General features: G+C 43.1%; 1 protein-coding gene across 1 annotated transcript in view; it reads left to right on the top strand.

Moving 5' to 3' along the window:
* The window catches only part of wnt5a (wingless-type MMTV integration site family, member 5a), a 29,498-nt gene extending 10,716 nt beyond the window's left edge, over positions 1-18,782 (top strand). Inside the window, exons 2-6 of the mRNA XM_053848420.1 lie at positions 5,142-7,889; positions 9,885-10,033; positions 13,085-13,332; positions 15,991-16,283; positions 16,851-18,782. Of these exons, the coding sequence (XP_053704395.1) occupies positions 9,897-10,033; positions 13,085-13,332; positions 15,991-16,283; positions 16,851-17,309 (1,137 nt within the window). The 5' untranslated portion in view covers positions 5,142-7,889; positions 9,885-9,896 and the 3' untranslated portion in view covers positions 17,310-18,782. The remainder of the gene's footprint in view (positions 1-5,141; positions 7,890-9,884; positions 10,034-13,084; positions 13,333-15,990; positions 16,284-16,850) is intronic.
* Positions 18,783-24,987: the final 6,205 nt, after the last annotated feature.

The raw sequence follows: 24,987 nt of genomic DNA, 5'->3' as shown, positions 1-24,987 counted from the left end.
CTGTGAGGGATTGTTTTTTTTTCTCCTCTGACTCCCCTACTCTCTACCATTACCCCTTTGTCAACCCCCCTTTCTTTGCGCTCCCTCTTTTTCTTTCAAGCTTCAAGACAGCAGAAGATGGTTCCAATTTAATCCAGCCACACCCGAGCTCACCTCTGTCATTAATAACCATCAGAGGAGGTAAAGGAGCACTTGTTGTAGAGATCCATCTTAACTGGTGGATTTTAAGTACAGGAGGTGCTTCAGCTTGATATGTTGCCTGGGCAGTGTTGTGGGGGGTGTAGGGGCATTTTGCTCTCTAATTCCAGCCGGGCTGGAGGCCTGGAGCACTAAGAAGGGCCTCACTGTTGCTCTCTGGATCAACCAGGTATTGCTTACATAAAAAGCAAGTGAAAACAGCTGTAGGGATAATTAGCTTGATTCTCCATTACATGCCATGAGGGCCAATAACTAAAAAATGGAGTTTTGTTTGGGTTTGAGCTGCTGCCCCTAACCAGGAGGAAGTTGTAAAATTCAGAGAGCTCTCAAAGCGATTGTTGCACTTTCTACAGAGTTGACAGTCAACTGAAAGAGTCTTTGACCGTTTAAATATTCTGTACGCTTCTGTGAGTCTTTCATGCTCAAGACACCAGCAAAACTCAAAAAAAAAGTCTGCAATTTGTATCTACTATTTATACTTGTTTATCAATAACCATCGCTGCATATTATTACAAAGGTAGCAACGTGTAACACTTATGATTTTTATAAAGCCGGGACTCGATACATTTTGATTAAATTTATCAAATCACTCAAAAAGTAATGAAATGTTGCACGTATAGTTTCATTTTCCAGTACTTTCATTGCCAGATGATCAACATTATGCAATGTGACGTCATAACCAAAACATCAATGGGAGACAAAAATCTAAATGATGTCACACTGATGGTTGGAAAATAATTATTGGTGGTTTCATCAGTTTGTTTTATTATGGTTCTCAGTACAGTTCTTAAAAGTGAAACACAACTTTGAAACAAAAATAAAAAGGTTGCTATTCTTAATTAATTTATATACAAACCTATGTGAAAACTAGATGTTGAGCGACAGCTTTTACAACTACAGCTAGAGTGTCACTGAAATGATCATCTTTAACAGTAAAGTCAACAAAAAGAAAAACCAAAAAAAGCACGCATGTAAAGCACTCAGTTCTCCTCCAAGCAAGACATATGCTATTTTTGACGTATGTTATTTTTTATTTTGCCTTTTCCATCCAAAACTATTTTGGCATTTCAGATATTACACACAGCTTTCTCTCACTGAAGGTACTGACAAATATTTTCAAAATGTTGTACAATATTCAATCATATGTTCTCTATCCCTTGATAAACTTGCCTTGACAATGTCACTGATATATGTCAGGAATAAGATAAATATATCTGTGCAGAGCTTGTTGATCTAGGTTTTGTGTGTTACTCACATGTAAATTGACACACAAAATTGCAACTTCCAACCAAGTAGCATCCATTCGAAATATGTCGACACCTCCAAAGGCCTCACGTTTAGTCCACAAGATAATTCATTTTAAATTTTGCCCAGATGGTTAGAGATTTTCGTGCTGCTATAACAGGACATTTTGTAGCATCACAATTTACTCACACTGTGCTGGTTCAGGAGCACAGGGTCTTGCTGTGCATCTCAACTGTATCCATTTTCGTCCCCATGAGCTCGTCACCAACACTTTAAAGCTGGTGTGAATATTCCCTTTACTCCCGTTTCTTGCTCGGAGCGACGACGCAAAATGGGATCAGTTGATGGAATGTACATCTGCGGCTGAATCTGGATTTCGGTTTTTCATCCTTTAATATGTAATCTGAGTTTCACATTTATGGAAATGTGTGATATTAGATCAACGGCGTGGATTATGTTTTAAGTGCTTTCTCCACGTTTGGTCATAAGTATTTACTTGAAGTCGTTTTTCACTGGAGACGCTCTGCTTGTTGAATCACCATCATGCCTGAGACTCAATAAATCTGACACAGGATAAGACGAATGATCCTCCTTGTCATTGTTTTCTTTATTCATAACTGCTATTCCTCTGACCTTCTCCTCTGAGCCCAGCCGACCATGCTGTGTGAAACCCTATCTTTTTTGTGGTCATTTTCTAAGTCAACTTTCAAATTAGTTTCCTTCTTAGGAAAAAAAAACGTGTGACTAAACAGAACTCTGGGAATTTTTTGTCACTAGTCATTGTTACTCTACGTTTCACCCTATTTCCTTCCCAGAATTGCTGGTTTAGCATCACTCTCATTGGTGGAGTCAAACAGGCGGGGGGTCTTTGTACTGGTAATTTAATGGAGGATGTTTCTCTTTTTTCTGTCGTGGTGAAAGATCGCTAACCACAGGCTAATTCCAACTGAAAGAGCATCCTTTAGCATTGGTGGTCCTGGGATCCTTTTAACAGGCAGTTTATATTAGCTGTACTTAAAGACAAGATGGATTTCGGCTGCTCACATGCTTCATGCCCTGCAACAAGGACAGAAATGTAAACGAGTGGGGAAAAAAAACATGACCAAGCCAAGTCAACACCAGGCTGATTTATACTGTCCAACCTCTGCGCAGGAATGGTGACTGGTAACAGCACAGAAGCTGAATAAACAGCATTTCATCTGGACTGGCACATTTTGATAAGTCAATCATTTTCTCCAGCAGCAGCATGGCTATTAATATGAGAAAGTTCTCTCCCTGTCTCTGAGCGCAGGAGAGGCGGGGGCCATTATTCATGGACTTCCAGATAGGAATGACTGATTGGAATTAAAGTGAGATGATGGCAAACTCCTTGCAGCCCTGGTGGGAACCATTCTGCCATTTAAATATGGAAAGTTGTTGTGTACTACTGCTGGTCATGTGTGTATGTGTAAGTGCGTGTGTTGAAGGAAATCCATTAGCAAGTGCATTTTAACACCCCCACTTGACCGGCCTTGAGTGAAGTGGCTCGGTGATAGTCCAGCAGAGTGTCAAGTGGTAATCTTTCACTTTTATCAGTTCGGCCATTCCTTTGAATTTGGACATTCCAGCCACCCAACTAGCACTCTGAGGTGCTCTGTATTTTTTAACTGCATTGTCTTGGAATGTTGCACGACTTTTAATGCCTAAATGTTTGTTTCCGCCCTCTCCTTCCAGTTTTGCTTGCCATCCATGACAGCCAGACTTGAGATGATAGCCAGCTCTCATCATTGTCTGAGAGTCAACTTCATGCAGCTATTATGGAAAATCTACTTGTTTTGTGGACATCACAATGTGTCACAGTACCGCCATAAAATCTCAATCAGTTTCAGCTCGCCATGCTGACACTTAAAATAATCATACGCCAATAAACTCCCATGAAGACATAGCGATGCATGCCACATCATTAACAGGAAAAACGCAGGCGTGCGCTGAATGCATCTGTTGTGTTGAACGGGAGAGGTGTTGACTGAGAAGAATGAGGAGCTCATCGGCAGCCAGGTCGAGAGCTCGATTGTACTCTGCCAGGGGCATATTTCTCGATTCCTTTGCACCCAAATCATTAACTTGAGTGCAGATGATGGCAATGAAACCTGAGATTGGCTTCCAACAGATTCATGCGCTGAAACATGTGCAGACACACAGTAGTGTTGCAGAACAAATGATGCCACTTTAATCGCGGCCCCTGCTTATTTACCTCTGGCTGTAATGAATGGCCTCCTCCTCGGCCTGTGCAAAAGACACAAACCCATGACAAATAGCTGCGTCATTTCCGTTCCATTTACCTGTGCTTATCTTCACTGCGTGATTTAAAGTTTCTCTGTGTCCTCTCAGTGACTGATGATAATGTCCTCTGTGATTGGTAGTTATTTCGGGGCCTGTTTGCACAGCCAATGAGGCGCCCCCAGCATGCTAGACATACATCATTGTTTCTCTTTTTTTTTTTTTTTTTTTTTCCACAACCCTCAGGATAGAAGTGAGTTGTTACTGACTGCTCCGAATAACAGACACATTCCAACACAGGGACTTTTTCCCCCTCCTTTTTTATTAATGAGCACTTGATGTTTGGACCGCGGCCAACTGCGTTTCGCTGCATTCTTTAAGGGTTCTGGAGCCTTGCCAGATAATTAGTGCAACGCAAATGGTTAAGCTATGATTATAGTTGGGATCTGTCTTAAACTGATATTGACATTTCTGTCTTAAGAAGCGATGGGAGTCGCTGTGTGGCCCACTTGACTCACATTAAGTACCATCGTGTGACATATTTGATATGATGAATATGAGCCTCTTCTCTTGAGCTCTGTCTCCAGTTGTGTCCATTTGACTGACATTCCTCTGAAGATAAAGACTTTACCGTGTTTTAGCACATGAATCTACTTTCTGAATTGCTTCCTAATGGAGCTCTCACTCTTCAGTGTTGGGTACAAAATAAGAATGTATTATCCATTATAGTTTTGCCACTTAACTTCAAGAAGTGCTTGCTTCTTCCCAATAGAAGGAATTTTGTGGGTCTTTAAATTGTTCCGAAAAGCTAATGTGGATCCAAACGTAATATTTATTTATTAAGAAAATCAGCACTTTCTAGCCTCATTTACTTTCAGGAGCTATTGGATTGTAATCATAGTTCCACCACTAAAAAATGTGACACACTTTCTGTCTTATTCTGAACATGGCACATACATGGAAGGTTCTGTCGTGTCAACATTGTACGCGGTACTTTCAAGCATTTGAGGGGGACAGACTGCTCGTGATTCATTTGGTTTACATTTTAAATCTTATGTTGGCTTTTCAGATTGAAATCATGTCATTATTTAGCAACTTCTAAACCAAAGGTACTAATGTTTGTGCTGTCCTTTGTCAAAACACCGATGATGGGAGTTCACCTTTCGAGAGAAATCATTGCGAAGGACCGTGAATGATATACATTGCACTCTGAACACTGGCCCTAAAGTGTCCCTTCAGACTTGCCCAAATCAAACCATAAAACACCGGGTCCGCTGATCTAAATAGCTGTGTCTTCAATATATTGCTCTGCCTTCCCCACTAAAGTCTTGTCAGCACTTGTACGAACAAATAGTGATCGGGCCCTCAGTCACTGAAGCAGATATCTGTTTGGCAGTATTGATTGTTTGTTTCTAACTCGTGCTTTTCTCTTTCCACAGCTTGGCAACACAGGTACTGAGCGTCCCAACTGCAAGGACACACAGTATTCCCTGTGTTCCGACGAACAGACGCGCATATAAAGCTATTCGTGGCAGAATGTCCTCTCTTCCAGTGACAAATGCCCTTAACCCCAGTGCGGGTGAATGTCAGTCATCAGCTTGGAGCTTCGAGGTATTGGCAAGTAACCCACTTCCTTCGTTCGCCCCTCGCTGTTTCCAATAGACGGGGAGTCGGATTCATTTTACAGCTCTGTGGCGCTACAGACTTCTGGCTTTGCATCAACTGAGAATCATTCCACTACTGTCGACTACCAGTGTAGCCACACTGAGCCAATGGAACCGGCCGTGAACCCCTGCCAACCCAGGCCCACTTGATGATGGCAGTAATGTGTTTACTTCTGCAGCTAATATATTGGACTTTTGCAAACATCACAACATGGACCTCAAAATCCACAGAGACCCTTTGAATGTGCCGTGCCAAAGGAGACGTCCTGGTTTACTCAAACCAGTTGGGTTTGAATCACAGAACGACCTGCCGTGGACGGTGGAGGATGCCCCACTTAAGGACGTCCACCTGTGCAAGCACGACCTGAGAGGACCTTTAAGAGCTGGCCTGTAGTCAGCCAAATGTCAGAGCAGTCCACTTCTCCTGTTGTTCCTTCGCCTGCTGTGCATTTGTTTCATCGTCTCTACATCTGAGTGCCACTTCAGCTGGATGTGACTTAGGACCCTGAGTGAAGAAATTCTTGTGAAATTCTCTTTCCTGATTGGATGAGAATATGAGGACTTAGTTTTCCTTTCTCCCCTTTTATGTACACTTTTTTGTACTGAGTGAGTGTGCTTGAGTGAGTGTGTGTCGTTCCCGTGAAACTTTTGGGGGTTTTCACCCATTAATCGCTCCACCGTGCTTTTTCTTTTTTTTGCAGTGCTCAGTTTTTTTGGGGGTTTTTTTCAGTCTGAATAAAGTCTGTTTTCATGAGAACATCGACCGCATTTGTTGAATCCCGATGTGAACGCTGACATGGATGGTGTTATTGGTAAATTGGAGCGCTACACTGCCTATTTTCACAAGATTAATGTTTCACCGCGGCTAATGCTGAGTACAACAATAGACTCTTGAAAGAATTCTTCCCACTTTTCATGGTCTACCAATCATCTCTCTCTCTCTCTCCCTCATAAACTCAGCCAGATGTTGCCCAGTTTTCTTCCTAGGGGAACGTGGGTGGATGAGGGGGGTTGACGGAGGTGCAAGGCATTGCAAGGGAGGAGCACTGACGTGCACTTCAACACAGTTATGGCGCTTTAGCATTCAACATGGGTGCAAAACAGAAATATTGGCTGATCAACTGATTTATTCTGAAGCTCGCTTTTTCCGTTTCAGGGTTCAGTCATGAGAAGATGGTAGACTGGTTTATCTCATGTCTAATTCAACAATAGGATGCATTTCACCACAAAAAAGGGCAGGTTCTGCGATTATTGAACTGAAGAGGAAAAAATGGGATGTTCTTTTTAGCAGCTTAGGATGCGGTTCCCTCTTCCAGAAACTCAACTTTTCCCAGCTAGCCAATGTAAGTATCCCAGTCCACTCACTTAAAATTACCCATATGCTTGGAGGGTAAGATGACTTTTACCATAGTAGATGGAGCCCAACTTAACTGAGAGAATATCGCTGTGGCCTTCAGCAGAGTGTGAGGCTGTGAAGCAGTGAGATAATGTATCGTATAATAAAAAGGCTCTAGCGCTCATTGACCTCCAGCTGACGAGAGCAGCTTGTGAAAGCACCAGTGTCGACCAATCTTCTCTTGACTTTACTGAGTGGTAACTGGATCTGCGGCCAGTGAAAAATCCGGACTCTGCTCTGGTATGGATTGGTGCTTTATAAGTTTATTTTAGGAAATAGAGAAGCCTGTTTTGTTGCAGTCTGTTCGAACCCTGCGCCGCCTCTTGCTGACATATTCACCTCCACTGAAATTCCTTGCATCTTGGAGGAATGGCGATGCGCATGCGCTCTCCGGAGGTCTCGCTCCGCGCATCCACGCTTGCTTGAGAGAGAGGTGGCGACTGGAGCAGGTGAGGGAGAAAGGCGAGAGAAGGCGGAACAGTCGCTGATACTTCTCGTCTCCACTCCGACACACACACTCAAACACACACACGCAGGAGGAGGACAGACCCTCAGCAAAGCCGCTGTTGTTCACACGCTGGGTTCCTTTCCTCTTTGGCACTGTGCGCACAAGCCAACCGCACTGTTTGGACTGTTTTGGAACGTATTGTCTGGAGAGTGGTTGTTGTCGCATCGACACAATCCGCTCCGAGAGGAGGATATCGAGCACTTGTTGACTGGAGAATCGTCAGACTGGCTTTTATCTGTTGTGTGCGCGCAGAATGGAAGTGAAATTAAGAAGCCGTTTGTGGCGTGGATCACCGTGGGGATCTTTGTGCAGGTAAAAGAATGACCTGAACCTTTGGAGGTACGAACGAGTCAGTCTTTGATTTAGTCCGGTTCAGTCTTAATCTGGAGTCCTGCTCCCCATCAACGCCGCTTTTTGAAAATCAAACACCGTTTGTGGCACTGTTGAGTTTCCGTTTCAGGAACTGATCGAACTCTTACAAACTTTTGGACCACCCTTTCAACCTCGCGAGTTCCCAGGTCTGTAGAGCTCTGGGTCAGAAGTCTGGAATCTAAAATCCACCTGGACTGAACTGGGATTATTAGTTCGATTCAAAAGTGGATTACAACTTCTGACTCTGGTGAGTATAAACGCAGATCTGCTTCCTAAGTGGAAAGAGTGTGTGTGCGTGAGTGTGTGTGAGTGTGTGTGTCAGTGGGAATTTTTATTGACCGGGACTGTTTCTTGGATGCGAACAAACGTTCTTGACAGATGTGATGTGTTAAACATGTTGTCATGCGTCGGTTTCCCGCCGAGAAAATCCATCCAAAACAACTATTGGCGTTTTTGAAGTTTAAAGAAAATAGGAGCCCTGTCAAAAAACGTTGGGTAGAAAAGTGACAATGTTCTTTGTGCTGCTGCTTCACAAATCCTAGTCCTTGGCTCCCTCTCCTGGTTTTCTTGACGCCAGAATGTCAGGAGAAAAAAAGTATTAAAATGCAAATAAAGTGAGTTTCACTCCATAAATTCGGCTCTACTTTATGATAATTTGTTCACAATAATTCTACCCTACATTCAAGTGATTATTTTAATTATTAAGATTTAAGTTATTAAAATTATTGTATTTAAATAAACGACAAATGAATAATCATAATAAGTAATCTGAACTGATGCAGTCATGTATTATAGGAATTTAATTTTCTGATATTTATTCCATAGCGTTGCGTCAAGAGGTAGCAGTAACACTGCCACCCGTTTTCTCACTCCAAACAATTCTCGATTGCTGGTTTCCGGTAAATCTTCTTTAATTTGATGCCAGTTTGAGACACAGCAGTCCGGTAATCATCGGTCATCAGGTCAACGACGAGCAGCACTTTTCTCGGGTCAAAACGCTCGCAGGGGTCACGGAGCGTGGTTGACAAATGTTTCCTCCATGTCTCAGTTAATGTCGTACTATACAAATAAATGCGATTTGGTTGTGGAAAAAATCTTCGATTTTCATTTATTTAGGACTCTTTAAAAAAACGCGACATATATATTTTGATTAAACACAGCTGTGTTTATTTAAAAATACAATAAATGCTAGGTTCTTCAGATGGAGAAACATGTTTTTTGTTACTAATTGCGACAGTATACAGAAAATATTTTTGATAAATAAAAATTGTTTATTACAAAATCATTTTTTATAGGTGGGGTGGTGTTTTTACTGGACAGTAATAAACCATCAGATATTTATTTTAAATTATTGAAAACATACTTTACATCATCATTTATTTATTTGTAATTTGTGTATTTATTTGCCTATCTTTTCATCCAATCATTGTCACCAAATTACTCGTATTTCTGAATGTAATGAGAGCATTAATCTCAGTTTAATTCAGTTAAATGAAGAAAAAATTATTCTCGCAGTCCAAACTGAGATTGATTGATGTAATAATCAATTGTAATTTGTGTGTGTGTGTGTTTGTGTACCTGTAATGAACTGGTGACCTGTCCAGGGTGTCACCTGGTCCTTGCCCGTTGACGCTGTGATCAAGGCCACCGGCCACTTAAATTCCCAAGTAGCAGAGAATGAGAGCATGGATTAAAAAAAAGAAAACTATATATATATATATATATATATATATATATATATATATATATATATATATATATATATATATATATATATATATATATATATATATATAGTTTTATTTTTTATTTTTTATTTTTTTCAATAATACTGACTTAAAAGTGAAACCTCTTACGTGGTTAATACACTTTCTAGTTCAGCTGCTGTCATGAATGCTGCACAGAATTGTAGTTCTAGCATGTGTACATGTGAAGTGTCAGGAATGTGTCTCATGGCCATCGTGTCTTCTTCGGCCTTCCATCTATCAGTCATACATGATTCACACTCAAACCTGCTGCCAGATGACTACTCTGTTGTTGGAGGACTCTAGGCCTGGGGGCTCAAACGCATACACACACACACATATACACTTACACATGCATACAGACGACCAGCGTGCAGCCGAGATGTTCCTACAGCTGAAAAGCATTTCGTCACCGCAGATACGTCGTCCTCCCCACTTTGTGTGTGAGATTTATGAGCGGCAGGTAAAGTCACATCCTGTTCCTTGTGCTCCCTCAGACCGGCAGCAGTATGAAGCTGGGGCTCGGCTGTGTGTGTCGGCCGTCTTGCTGGCCCGTGGGCAGCCAGCTGGACTCCAGGAACTTTGTCTTCGCCCTCACGCTCCTCACGCTGCTAATGCAGGTGGTGGTGGAGGCCAACTCTTGGTGGTATGTATTACTTCCCCCTGGTCTGTGAGAGCAAAGCGCTGCTACTCACTCCGCTCTAAACACTGTTTAATGTTTTTAAAAAATGCTTTGCTCTTGAGTCTCTTAGTGTTGGACAGCATACTTCGAACCTTGACTGTGCCTGAACTCTGCTTCACCACGTATGAAGTAATGCCTCTTATTAAGTAATGCCTTTAATTATGTTAAATATTGTAGAAATCAGTCTCATTTAATCGGTTCATTTTTACGCACAACCTCCACAGATTTCATCTGAAATAACACCAAATTAGTGATGTGATCAAATGATAAGGCCTATATCGTTTTTTTTTATCTCTTTAGTTGTCACATTTCAATTATTCGGATCAAGTTATCATGGTCTTCCACTTTGTTTCCGGTGTTTATTTTCCTCTTTTTGAACTCTTTAACCTCATGTCCACAGATAGGAAACAAAAAAGTTGGGGTTTTGTTTTAATGCAACTGCAGATTCATCTACTTCCCTGATTCATATTTTCTCTATGCATGAATTCTTCATTGACATCCCTTTATTGAATCTCCTTCACAGTTTGTGGCCACGTAATTGCTGTAAGATGGGGGTCAAGGATGCCTTTATTGTGTTGCTCCTTGCTTGTATTCTTCATTAGTTTGTTTTATTTCCATGACATTTTAGCTCTTGAACATGAAGCTTGCAGGAAATGCAATACTGTATTTCAATTATGATTGGAAATGTAGCTTTAATATTATAAACTTGTTTAATATAAAATAAAAATATTTAACAAAATAAAATATTTATAGCTTTGGAATTGTTGCGCAAGGCCACTCAGTTTTTTTCTTTCTGTTTTCTTTGTTATGTAGAGCAGTGGTTTTAGCGTGCAGTTTACCGGCCCCTAAAACATGGCTCCTATATCACAGGCACATATAGTTTCAAGCGAGGCGATAATGAGCTTCTCGGTGCATAGAGGGGTCTTTCTTTTACCAAAACAAAGTCAATTGAATTTACATTAAACGGCTATTTTGAATTTCCTGATGCGCTTTTCAACACTAAAGTTTTGATATAGAGTTGGATTACCCACTCGGCTAAGTGCTTACACATTACCCGACCTGTTAGAAAGCCGAGTTTGGATCGCAAACCGCGTGTGTCTTTCAGTTTCCTCTTTGCGAGGACACACAGGTGTAAATGATTTAGACCGCTGGAGTCTGAGCGGGAGTGTGCGTCAGTCTACTTGTGTGTCTGAGCATGCCGATGTAAGTGTGCGTTTAGATTTTCCTCCTCCAGTTTGTACTCCAATGTATGTGTGCGTGTACAGTCAGTGTTCTTTGCTGAGTTTCCCCAGTCGATCAGGTTACACTGGGGGCTAATTGTCTCTCTCTTGGGGATCGAGGATGGTCTGCTGTAATTGTCTTGTGGCCTGGAACCAGATGCTTGTAGTAGTGCTCATCTCTCTCCACTCCAGCTAAATTGTTCTTTCTATGAATCCATTATTGTTTCTCTACAGGCCTTTGCTCGCTGTTTCAGGGTTTGATTGCAATTTAAAAGAGAGTGGCGTTCGCTGCTCAGACTCTTCTGTTTGTGCTTATTGCGTTAAACGTAACATTCAAAATTCCTGCTTAAATCAAAGAGTTGTGCTAACAATATGCCCATCATGATTTAAGAAACAACTCTTCCTGGCAGTGCAGTTAAAAGTAGCTCTTGCTTGTGGTGCAAACCGTCGCCCTCTAGTGTTCTTCTAGGGAATGCACGGGGCCAAAATGTCAATCACAGTCCAAGTCATGAGCGCAACAATAAGACTCTGCCAGTGGCACTTCCTCATGTTTTCCTTCTCTGAGCACAAACATGCCTCTGGTCTCCTGTCTTGCATGGAGCCCCCTTCCACTTTTGGAAGTTTCCAGATTTATGTTATGACATTTAAGACCTCCCCAGGCTTGAAAACAACACGTCAAAGGATAAAGTTTGGCTGGATCATGCTGCGGCAGAGGTGATTTAGATTCAAGGGGAACTTGATGTGAAGCTGCTGCAGGCTGCGTTAAATAACTTGGCGGGCTGGATTTGGCCCCCGGGTCTTGAGTTGGACACCTGCATCTGAGGTCATCCACCTCACACAGGGACCAGTCTGCCACTTAAGCCATGTTCCACACTTGTCTTGCCTTCAGACAAGTCTTTTCTTGACTCTTCTCTTTAGTCATAAAGCAAATTAAAACTGGATCTCGTTTCCCTTGTCTGGAGGAGAGCGAAGCTATTCTTCCTCTTGACCCTTTAAATTCACTGTTTCTGGTCTCGGAGCTTCGTTTTGATTCCCCCACACAAAGAGATAAGAACCTCTAGTGTTTTCTAGTGGGGGGTTTTGACTACATTCTCCTGAAGTATCCCCGCAAAGATGGTAGTGACTGTTGGTTTGTGGTAAAAATGCTTAACCGCTTTCTCAGAACATTATTGCCAAGTGTCAAACTCTTAAGCCCATGGGCTAATTCTGATCCACCTGGACATGTGATGCATGGACTGTGTGTAATATTCAGACCCTCGGGCACCCTGAACTTTATTGTTAAAACAGAACAGACAGAAAATGTGCTTTCTAGCTACTGTACAAGATTTGGGATTGACAAACGCTGAAGTGAATGTGACGTTTTCATATGTTGTTACAAAAGGTTGTCAAGTGTAGCCTGGACATGACAGATGTTTTCATGGGTACCTGGAAAATACTCTGCCGGACTGTTGATCAATGTCACTCGACAAGCAGCCCTGGTTCCTGGAATCTTAAAAATCCTTTGTAGTTTTAAGGGAATGGAATGGAGTTCAGTAGAACACCCAGTTAAACTGGGGAAGCGCCGTTAGAATGCTAGAAACTGGCCGTGTTTTGGTTTAAAGAGTCTGTCCTTCTGCTGTCTGTGTTCATTTGACAATACTATTGGCATATGTGGAAGTTCTGAGCTCAGAGACGTTCTAACTACAATTACACCAAATCTTCAGACTGAACAGGGAAAGCAATTAAGTGGAATCGACTGTTGGGATGGTAATGTACATGAGTGAAAACAATTGCACTGTGTATCTCCCTGGTCCAGGTCGTTGGCAATGAACCCTCTGCTGATCCCCGAGGCCTACATCATAGGTGCCCAGCCTCTGTGCAGCCAGCTGGCCGGTCTGTCGCAGGGCCAGAAGAAGCTATGCCAGCTCTACCAAGACCACATGCAGTACATCGGTGAAGGCGCCAAGACCGGAATCAGAGAGTGCCAGTACCAGTTCAGACATCGGCGGTGGAACTGCAGCACGGTGGACAACTCTTCTGTCTTTGGACGGGTCATGCAAATAGGTACCAGCTAATACGTAAACACCACACCAAGTCCATTTCTGACCCATCTTCATCCCTGGTGATTAACTGTTGTGTGTGTGTAGCTGTTGATTCTCAGCAGCTGTTGGACGGAATAGTTCTTGGGTGATGTTGCTGGATAAATCATGTGTGGCTTTGACTCGCAAAACCAGATCCTGTCATGGAGCGAAATGGAAGCAGAGAATGTGCTTTTCCCTTGATGAATGAAACACACATGCACACAGTGTAGCGCTGCCCTCTCAGTAATGTGAGTGTGGCGGTTGAGCTGACATATATCACCGTGTCAGAAAAGCTCTGTTTTCTGTGTCTCTGACTTCTCAGATCTCATGCAAAAATGGTCAGTTTTCACTTTAAAGCACATCCTGTTCCCCAAGTCCATCAAAGAACCTGGGTGTTTCAGTTTCCTTTTCAAAGTCTGTGCTGTTGTTCTGTCGAGAAAGAAGAATCATCTAAAGGTGCTAATTTTGGGTTCATATTTTTCACTGCTCTCTCAATCCAAACATATACACCCATTGCTCTGAATTCTCCGAGTGTGTGTGCGTGGCATCTATATTTGTGTGCCCTACAATAGACTGGCAACTTGTCCAGGGTGTCTGCAAGTAGCAGCGCTCGGCACCAGCCAGGGAGTGAGCCAAAGAAAATGATGTAGAAAAGCGCTGGAGAGCGCAAACCTCCACCCAGCAGGTTGTCTACAACAACGCATTTTTTTTTTTTTACATTATCTATATAATTGCATCCTCTTTGGAAATATTGTTGTTAGCAATTAGCTGAATATGGCAGTAGGTGGCGCCAGAGAGCGTGACAATTCATCACATTATTGTTGTCCATATCTCCTGAAACTTTATTTGAAATCTATTCATCTTTCGTTTTGCCGTTATTTTAGGTTACGCCTAAAAATACAGTTGATTTCTTTTAATCTATCAATCTATTTCTAATATTGACTTAGTTGAAGGATGTTAGTCTGCAGACACTAAAATATTGACCTTAAATAAACAATAGTTCACCTTTTCTGTCAAAGGTTCGTACAGTTTTTCCACTTCATTTTGCGTTCACATGCAGAAAGTTAATTAACTACTGGCCCTTTAATCTGACCTTAATTCCGTCGTCTATGTGGCCGTGAGGCAGTTGCCGAACTGTCAGTGAGACCTCCACTGCCACTTTTCTAATGGGATGAATGGAATAAGTGGTTAATGGAATTTTGTTTGTGGTGATTACAGCTTTAAAAATAACATAAGGGCTCAATGGCGTCGCAGCCTTTCAGAAATAATGTTCCTGTGACTGGGGATAATCCACAGACCATGCTGTCACCACTACATGGTACAATTTCTTTGGCAGAATAAAGTTCCAGTGAAAGCCGATCACACCGAGGCCTGCGAGTGATCCAGGATACCGGGGTCAGTGTTTTTGGAAAGATAAACCTCTGGTGAATATTTCAAAGTCTGACAGAATTCTCAATTGAAACAGATCTTAAAGAAACACTGCTGAGTCGGCTCATTGAGGTCACCAGCGACGCAAGATGAGCCGGTGATCCTCATCATTTTGCCAAGCGACTTCTGGAATGAATATTCCAAAGGCGATTCTAAAATATGGATGCTTATGCCCATCGTTCCACTAGCCTGGTTACATCTCCTCGGTCTGGTGCTCCAGACTCCCCCTGCACAAATCACTCTTCATAGAAAGCTCATCAGCAGCTCCTCTCATTCCTCCTCTCTCCCGCAGCTTGACTCCCATTTCAGCCCCGTCTGGGCCAAGTAAACAGGTTCTCCTCTGTGCACGTCTGTTTGACAAGCTGTCTGTCTGCTGGCACCACTTCCTCAGAATGGATTAAGCCTTGTATGAGACGAATAAATCCTTCTCTCTCTGATCACCTCCTGCCAGCATATTCCACCTGGACGTCAGTCAGACTTTCCACTGGGCGTGTGTATCAGCGTCCTCGTCCCACCATTGTCTTGAATCAAAAGCGTGCGCCTCAGTCTCATTTTTCCGCTCCCTGTCTGTTGTTCTTTTGACTTATCTTTTTTTCAGCTCATTTGTCTGTTTTTGTCGTTACTGGACTTTCTGGCGGCTCATATGAAGCGAATGCATTACAGGTTGTGTGTTTTTATTTAGCAGTACTGGCACATTTTGGTCGGTTTCGAGCAGGGAAATGCACAGTCGAACCCACTGGCTGAACAAAATTCCTACTTACTCATTGTCGGAGGCTAATTTCAGCTCAACCGTGACTCTGATTTCTGTCAATCATGGGGCCAATTTCATATCCATAATTCAATTCCCATCCGTCTGCATCAATATTTTTTGTAAGTGTCCCAACTTGCTTGTGTTTGAAACTCCATGGGCCCCAAGAGATGACATGGCGGCCAGGATTCGGCTCCCGGGCCTTTAGTTTGAAACGGCTGTTGACTGAAACAATCACTAATCACATCAGGGAGTCTTGGTCGCATTTCATTCTGTGAATGCTGCTTGTGCAAGATGTTTTAAGGCACTAGAGGGCGCCCTTCTTCCTCTGGCCAGAGTCCAAAACAAGCTATATTACTGTTCAAGTCACCTGCAGCACTTGGCTCACATCATCTGCAGTCTGAAGTGCGATGAGAAGACAAGCCTCAGACAGCACTCTCTTATTACGGCTGCTCTTGTCCACAGGGAGCAGAGAAACGGCTTTCACCTACGCCATCAGCGCTGCCGGGGTGGTGAACGCGGTGAGTCGAGCCTGCAGAGAGGGGGAGTTGTCCAGCTGCGGGTGCAGCCGTGCCGCCCGGCCCAAGGATCTGCCGCGAGATTGGCTCTGGGGTGGCTGCGGAGACAACCTTAACTACGGCTACCGATTTTCCAAGGAGTTTGTGGATGCTCGGGAGAGGGAGAAAAGCTACCCCAAAGGCTCACAAGAAAGCGCCCGACTCATGATGAATCTGCACAACAATGAGGCCGGAAGACGGGTGAGACACTCAAGAACCCCATACAACCTTATCCAGTGCTGCTTTGGCACTGAGTTCTCTGATGTTTTGAGCGCTTTGCTTGGTAACGAAGGTCATGAAGTGGCTGTCGGTGTGTTGGTTACACTGATATGCTGTGTATAAACTCGGTGAATAATTGTTTCAAATCAGTTGGAAATTGCAGTCTTGGCCGCGTCAGAGTTCCTCTCTGAGGTTGATTGTCACGCCTGTCCACAGTTCCCTCACAGCCAAGCAGGATCTTTTCATGTGTTTAAAGTTACCTCATTGTCATTGATATTGAATTCGCCTCATCCAGCTGAGGTAAGCACAGAGAGGCGAGTCAGTGTTGGGGTTTGGTCTGCTGGCCTGTCTTGAGCTTTGATCAGAGTGAAGATTGAGTCATTATCACAGAGAGCTCTGAGGTTTCCGTCTTTTCTAATCGCCTTGAAACCACCTCAAAGGGAGCAGAAGACCGGATATCAGTTGCCAGGCTGTTCTCTGTCAGCAACAGGGCCTTTTATTTAAGATCTGAGGCTGATAGATGTTTTCATTTGTCGTCCTCTCCCTCAGACGGTGTCAGATCTTGCTCATGTGTCCTGCAAGTGCCACGGAGTGTCTGGTTCCTGCAGCCTGAAGACCTGCTGGCTGCAGCTGGCAGACTTCCGCAAGGTGGGTGAGAAGCTGAAGGAGAAGTACGACAGCGCCGCGTCCATGAAGCTCAACAGCCGTGGCAAGCTAGTGCCCATGCACAGCAAGTTCAACCCTCCAACCAGCCACGACCTGGTCTACATCGAGGCCAGTCCGGACTACTGCCACAAGAACCAAACCACTGGGTCGCTGGGGACAGTGGGACGCCTTTGCAACAAGACCTCGGAGGGGATGGATGGCTGCGAGCTCATGTGCTGCGGCCGCGGCTACGACCAGTTCAAGGCTCAGATAGTGGAGCGCTGCCACTGCAAGTTTCACTGGTGCTGCTACGTCAAGTGTAAGCGCTGCACCAAAATTGTAGACCAGTTCGTCTGCAAGTGAGAGCGAGTGACGGCGCCAGCGAGGCCATCACAGGGAGAGAATGGAAGAAAGAAACTATATAAATTATATTTATAGAGTTAAACAATTATGCTTTTGCAAAAAGACTGACTTTTTTGTTTTTTTTTAGAAAAAAAAAATCTTGTGTTTTTCAGAAACTGTCATGAAATATTTATTTGAGATTGCTATGTTTTATTCTGGCCGAGTCATCACCAGCTAATTTTTAACCTTTTTATTTTTTTTTTTTAAGTGCCTGATAATGGTCGGAGAAATTTTCCGCCCAGATTTGAAAGCGGTCGAGGTGCGGCTCCGCGGTGCTGTCGTTTACAGATGTGTTTTCTGGGTCCACTTCCACACAAGCTATTGCATCCCTGCCTTCCCGCCGTGAACACTGATCGCGCTCGGATGTAAAAGTCGGGAGGAGGGGTCCTCACCATCTGTAAGCTGTCCCCGAAATGTGCTCCAACAAGCCCCTACATCATGATGCACTTTGATTCAGATGCTCGTCTGATCAATTACTTTTAGTACAACTGCAAAATGTATCCATATTATAGCCTACACTGTTTTCCATATTAATTCAGATTATCCATTTAACAGTAGTCTACAATACTTACTGAGGTTTGAGTATATACGGGCAATGTTGTGGTTAGCGCGGTGAAGTAGTCAATGTTCTGTGTGTATATAGTCTGTCTATTCAGTCAATCAGTGTATTTATTTTTTTGAACCAGTCCCTCTCATGGCTCCACGGATCATCGCCATCAAGTCATCGTAGGTCCAGCACGTTTGGAATCCATCACTGCGTTTCACGGTTTTGTTTTGTTTTCTTCAAAGGGAAATGCACCTTATCGTTCCACGACACACTCTCTTTCTCACCATGTTGTCTTTAACACTCACGTTCCGATACCACTCTTCTGGCCAGCCCTGTGATGATCTGGATAAACCCTTCAATCCAACTGTATATTTAAAAACATGAACTTGAGGTTGGCTCAACTTAAATGTGTTATAGCGGATATTTTGTTACCTTTTCAAAATTGGCTCTACTTTGTTTCAATAAATATCAAATATAAAAACCAGCTAACGGGAAGTCACTCTACGTTTTTTTTTTTTTCTAATTAAAATGGATTTGTGGAGAGCATACAACTGTGCACTTCCTTGTGCCGACCTAGCGGACACAGCCACTGCAGTGAATGGGACGGGACTCTCTAGTAAAGCTGCAGTTCGGAGATTCCCAATTCCGCAATAATCTGTGTTATTGCACTGCGGGGGGTACGTTTTCACAACTCATTTGGGAAAAAGTCATTAAGATCCAATGCATCAGTGGATCAGTTGCTTTAAAGAGCACAGCTTCACATGGATGTGTTTTTAAGTTGAATGTGGGAGCGTTGCCTTAATAAAGATAGGACTAGGTGGCGTCCCTCTGGGCCCTGGTTGTGGCTTCCTTTGACACAAGTGATTAATCGCGGTTTTCTGGTCGTTTTGAAGGGAAAAGAAAATGGGAAACGTTCTTACTGCCTGTAACGCTGCCATTGAAGCGTCAATGCGTTTGACATGCGCTCATATTTCATCTCGAAAAATGATGCAGACATCAGGAGCACATTCCATATGTGACCCTGTCATGTGTGGCAGTGTGTTCACATCCCTGGATGCAATGTATTACATCATGACAGATGTTTACATTTTTGATTCCCATCTGAGCAGCTGAAAGGGAATGAAACACATTACAGTTATATATTGTAAGCCTCTGTCAACACCCAGATTTATCACCTTCGACTCTCCCCGTACGTGCTGCCAAATTTGCAGACAAAAGGCTTCGTTCCAGTGGAATAGTTTAGTTTGAACATAAAAACAAATCCAGGTGTGCAGCAAGGGAGGAAACCCGACACCCGCAGGTGCGCAGGTACGACCTGCATATCCGGAGTATGTGGGCGATGGTGTCGATACTTACATACCTGTGCTGGAAGGTGAGAGGTTGTTCCTGTGAGCAAACTTCAATAGCGAGGTGCTTAGGAGATATCTTGGCATCTTCACAGTTTATTCACTCCAACTTTGCCCTGCGATCATTGCCAGTCACCCATGACTTCTGCTCTATCATCAATTTGATCGGAACAAACTATGTTTTGTCATAAATAAATGTGTTTCAAAATATAACCAGTGGTGTCCTCGAGACAGGGAATTAGTTTGCAAAATAAATATGGATGTGATCCTGATTCATGACGGACTTTCCCACTGAATTTGGACGTGGATTTTTCCAGTTCCATGTCAGGTAAAACCATTTCAACGCCACGATAGTTGGAATGGTGAACTCAAATGACCCCGAGTTCACATTACAAAATGGCTTCAGCTGTAAATAGAGAGCAGCGTTTTGCTGCCGCGCAGCTGCAACTGCTCGGTGGTGTAGTTATTTCGCTTGGCTCGTTGATTTGCACCATTTTATAATTATCTAGTCCCTCAATTGCTTCAAAATTCCAAACCACTCAGTCAAGTTGTTGCAGAATGAACAGCCCGATTAAGGTGCGCGTTCACCTGTTCCCTCGCTGTTAGCCAATAAGAATTAGAGTGCAGGTCACGTGGCATATTTTGCATCCGGGTCGCCAAGTGTACTCAAGCCTCAAATCATCGTCGGTTTCAGCGTTTTTGCCCCATAAATCACCAGTCAACACAGTAAAGAAGTGAAAGACGAAGGCTTTGATGGAAGATGGAGCCGCTGGCATCGCGTGACAAGGACATCAGGATGTTTATGACTGAAATCAAATATGAGATCACTACTACGTAACGAAGCTACAAATACATCAAAGTTTAATCCTTTTAAAGTTTGATATAGTTTCTCTTTTAGTCGTTCTTGCGCAAATAATACATACAAAATATATCATTATCAAACGGTTCCTAAATCCTAATCCTTTTGGACTAAACAAAATATTTTTTAATAAACACAAAAGGATTTATTAATTGTTAAAAATGTTCTGTTTATCGTACTTGTGTTTGCACCACTTTATTTTTGGAAATCACCTGCTTGTTTTTAAGGGTTGTTTTGGACATCTTTTCATGGCTTGTCTCGTACCTTCTGATCAGTCATGACCTTGGCACCAGTGTGTTTTGTACATTTTGTAAGTAGAAATGAGGCTGTTGGGTTTTGTGTGTCTGTTAAGGCACCCTATCATAAACTCATAGTACTTGAACATACTTATTAATGCGGGCGTTTGTCTGTGTGTTGGCAAAATAACTTGAATGGATTTCAGCGTGGTCAAGTTAAATGGGACAAGAAATGGATGACCGTCCACTGGGTTGTGCAAGCAACCTCTGTATCACTAGAGTTTAATGGGATCAGTCATATTTCAAACCCCAAAAGAAATTAATCCAGTTATGTAGTTTAATAAATATAGGGCGATAGTATTGGGCAAAGAGTCTGCAATATTTGTCTATATTGTTTTTCATCAACCCCACCCCTGAAAACCAAAACCAAAATAAGTTTGAAAGCGCCCTCAAAGGCACACGAGTTGTGAGAGCTCTGTCACTCAATGACTTGTTGTGATGCCGTGACAAAACTCCTCCAGCAGGAGCAGAACCTCATTTCAGCCGTCTTTTTGGCCATATCAATGCAGCTATTTGAAGAAAGAAATCGCTCAAAATTTCCCAAACGCAAAGATCTTTGTTTCCGAATCTCACGCCTCCATTTTGACCAGGACAACCACTCTCTTTACAGGTGAATGCAAGCTTCTTGGTGATCTTTCTTGGTGGTTGCAATATGTATTAACCTGTGACCTTGATTTCAGGGCGACTTCAACAAGACGAGGAGGAAACAAATGTTTGTACCAGCCTGAACTTGTTAATGCTGCTGCGTGTATGTCATCATGTAGAACAATAAACTGTCTGGAGCAAAACAGCTGTTCTGATGCTAATAAATGCTTCAGGTTCACACCCAAGGGAGACTTCAGTTTTGGTGGACACTAAATCTCCACTCAAAGTCCAGTTCTTTTTCTGAACATTAATTGTTCATTTGCACCGTGAGTTCATTTCTCATATATTGTGGGTGATGCTCATGTCTCTGCGCGGTGGAGTGAGCATTCACACTGAGGTTGTAATTTCAATGATGAAGAGATCAGCCTGGATACATATGAGGTTCACAGGGCTTATCGAGCAGTTTCCACTCTATTCTTTTTTCCCCCTGCCTTAACATTCTTCTGTGATTCTTCGTGACAAGTCGTGTTTTCCCAAAGCAGAGCAGCTGGTTGGCTGATCTGTGGTGATGCCCCTCCTGTGAGCGCGCCGCTCCTATTTCAACAAATGTTTTTACCGATCCTGCTCCGGGAAACATGGAGGCAATATTCCCTGGTCGGGGCAATAAAACAATCATGCGATTCATTTACACCACATTTTATCATCTGTTAACAAAGCCTCAGCTGTTTGATTTAAAGTCTTTGAACAGCAGGCTGTTTTCAATTCTCTAATAACCGCGGCCCCTAGCAAATCTCAGACTTGCTTGTGTGTGGACCTGGACTCGTACACTTAGAGCTCTGGCAAACATCAGCTCGCTGACTCTTACTGTAAAACCTTCATGGAGGCACAATCGAGCCAAAATAAGAGCGCTCCGCAGAGCCGCTTTTAGACCCGGTTGCGGTTGTGTGTTTTAGAGAAAAAAGGGCAGGACACCACAGTGTGACGTCGTGAACAGTCTGGATTGGATCACAGCATTTGGTGCCACATTTACTCGCCCCCTCCTCTCTCCGGTCGATCCCACCCCTAGAAACCACCGGTACCACACGTTGTTTCAGTCGGACGCAATTGAGTGAAAATAGAAGCTTTTCAATGCCCATCAGTGAGGCTTTTCAGCATGTGAGTGAAGTATTATATGAAGTAGTGGATCGAGTGTTTATTTGTTTGGTTTTGCTCGGCTGTATTGCATGAAGCAGGAGATAACTGCCACAGGAAATGTCAATAAAGCAGAATAGTTTTGTGTGTTGCTGCTATTCCACCTTAAATGTCCTTCCTCTACTGATTCACTTAGACTTGTTTCAAGTCGCAGGACGCTCTGACGTGTTTATGGTGTGGTTTGTTCTGTCTTTTTGGTTGTGCGGCACTCTGCCCCAGAAGGAGCCCAGAGCCAGGTCAGACCCAGTAGCTGAGTGATTCTGTCAGCCTGCTAAACCTCAATGGATTACATGAAAGTGGGGTCGCCCTAACATCAGCGGAGATTTGCAAGGTGATGCTGCGAGTCTTGTTCAGCTGTTAATGCACTCCATTGGAGACTGAAGGATGAGACTCTGTTTCTGATTGTATGTCTTGGACTCAATTATGTATGACATAATCCAGTTCAAGTATCAAACTTCTCCCCTCAGAGGTCAATGAATGATTTGAGGGGAGAAAAAATGTCTTCTACATAGGCATTCAAAGATCTACGGATATGAATGAAATTGAATCTTTGGGGTTTTTTTTATTTGGACTGACACAACTGCAATTAAACTAACCTTTGCCCTTGTCTGCTTTAAAATGAAAATAAATCATTTGATTATCATGCAGTTTCCCAACCTTCCCAAACAACATCACTTTATCTGCTCCCCAAAGGCTCACTGCAGAACCCAGTGACTCGCGGAGAGATATTTTTATTTGTGGTCAATGAATACATTTGAGGCTTCCATTTCACTGGTCTGTTAAAGCCTCAAATCATTCCGCTCTTTGTATTCAAGCTTGTGCTTTCTGTTTTTTGTCTCTGTGAACTGTTGAGGCTAAAGACGGATGACTGTTTGGATGGATGTTTTTTTTTTTTTTCAGTTTATCAATAACTCTGTTATTGGCCCCTGTTTAGTGTCTTGCTCTCCTGGAGAGGGTCTCATTATTGATCAGAAATCAGGACAAAATTACAGTTTCACATTGTCATTTATATTTTGCATCCAGACTCTTGAACCGTTCTCATTTGACAGTTGGAGTTCTGACTGCTGTTACCGCTTTCTGTGGAGCACATGGCTCAGTGATGGATTAGTGACTTGTCCAAGTTTAACTTCAGCTGACTCCATCATCCTCCAGGATACGCCGTGCGGGGAAAAGACAAATGGACGTTGTTGCACTCGTCAGATGGCCTCAGAAGACACGCACATTCCTTTAATGTTTTGAAAGCTAATAAAAGTCAGTGTACCGTAGTATTGCTTTAAGTCAAACCCAAACAACATTGCCTTTGTGAACTGTGTCACTTCGGATGTTGTTATAAAGAGTTTTCGCAGTGAAGAAATCCGTCCACTCAGGTCAGCTGAGATGCTCTGGGGCTGAAAACTTAGCTGTGACTCGGGTTCACAGCTTTTCACATCGAGATGTTTTCCGAAAGCTTTGGCAGCCATCTTACCAGTGACTGACACTTGGGCAAGTTTGCTGTCTCATTAAAAAGCACTTAATGAAATAAGGTGTTTAAATAGGTGCTCCACACTGAAGCCTTTGTGGTTAATGAATCGCCGCAGCGCAAATGGGGAGAAATAACTTAACTGGATGTGCAGGCAATGTCCCGTTGTAGCCAGTAAACCTGCCTGTTGAGTGAGAAGCGGGGTCTCCTTACAAGAGGCGGCAGACGGGCCAACATTTCCCTGCATGCTAGATTGAATCTTTGAATTCATTTCTCGAGATTTGAAGCCCACCGGAGAGGTTTTCCATGATTATGCTTTTAATGGTTGGTGTCAGAGAAGCAGCACAGAATTCAGGGTGACTCACAGTTGGAAGCTGCTTGCTCCTGTTGAAGGTTCAATTTTCCTCATTATTACGATTAAAAATGCCGTCAAGTTCAATTTATGATCATGAGTTGTTGCTTATTTTAGAACTGGCAACCTGGTTTTCAGCATATTGGCATCTTATTTATCAATCTCTCTTTTTAAAGAGTAAGGTCCCCATTATAATCAGGAGGGGAGCCCCCAATATTATAAACAAAACTCAGTATAACAAACGTCCTTTTAAGACAGTTTTGCTTGGAGACGTCTTTTGTGTTTTCTGGCGCACTGCGTCTCCAAACTGTCTTTAGCTAATCTGCTGCAGCCGTTCTTGACCATCCAGTCTAATTGTGCCTTTATAAATATCACAACAAGCTCCTGTCATGTTTGTTTGACACTGGGATGCTGAAGCAGGATGTTGCTGAAGCTTTTACAGGAATACAGAGGCAATAATCTGTGATGCTGAAACCATAATGCTGTGATACACATGTCAAACTTCTGACATGTACAAACACACACTTCCAAAATCAGATGAACAGTGGGGTGGGTGTCTCTTTTGCTATGAGGTGGAGTCCAATATCGCTTTGTTCTGATCGACAGTTCAGTACACGATGTGTCTATTTGAACTGGCCGCATGCCCCAACTTTTGAGGAGCAACACTCAGGCTTCCTAAAGGAAACCTTGCTAGGTGAGTCAGCATTATGAGGGTAGTTTGTTTCAACAAATTACGCTCTACACTCCTGACAGGAACCTTTGGTTCTGGGTTTGACTCTGGAGAACTGTGATGCTCACCAGGCTTGTACTTGATAAAGCACAGCTTGGCATTTAAATGTATAAAAGTGTTAGAGTGCAATGATGATGAGCTAAAGAGTTCCTGACCTGAAGAGTTTCGTTTATGATCATTTGACGTGTGTGTGAAGATGCCGATGGCGGCAGAGTGACCTGCGTTTCAAGCTCTTATTTAGGGGCCCCCATTCTGCGGCCATACTGTTATCCAG

The sequence above is a fragment of the Synchiropus splendidus genome, chromosome 18 (assembly GCF_027744825.2).
Source record: "Synchiropus splendidus isolate RoL2022-P1 chromosome 18, RoL_Sspl_1.0, whole genome shotgun sequence".
NCBI lineage: Eukaryota > Metazoa > Chordata > Actinopteri > Syngnathiformes > Callionymidae > Synchiropus > Synchiropus splendidus.
The sequence above is the reverse complement of the archived record's forward strand: the minus strand, read 5'-3'. Positions and strand labels throughout refer to the sequence as shown.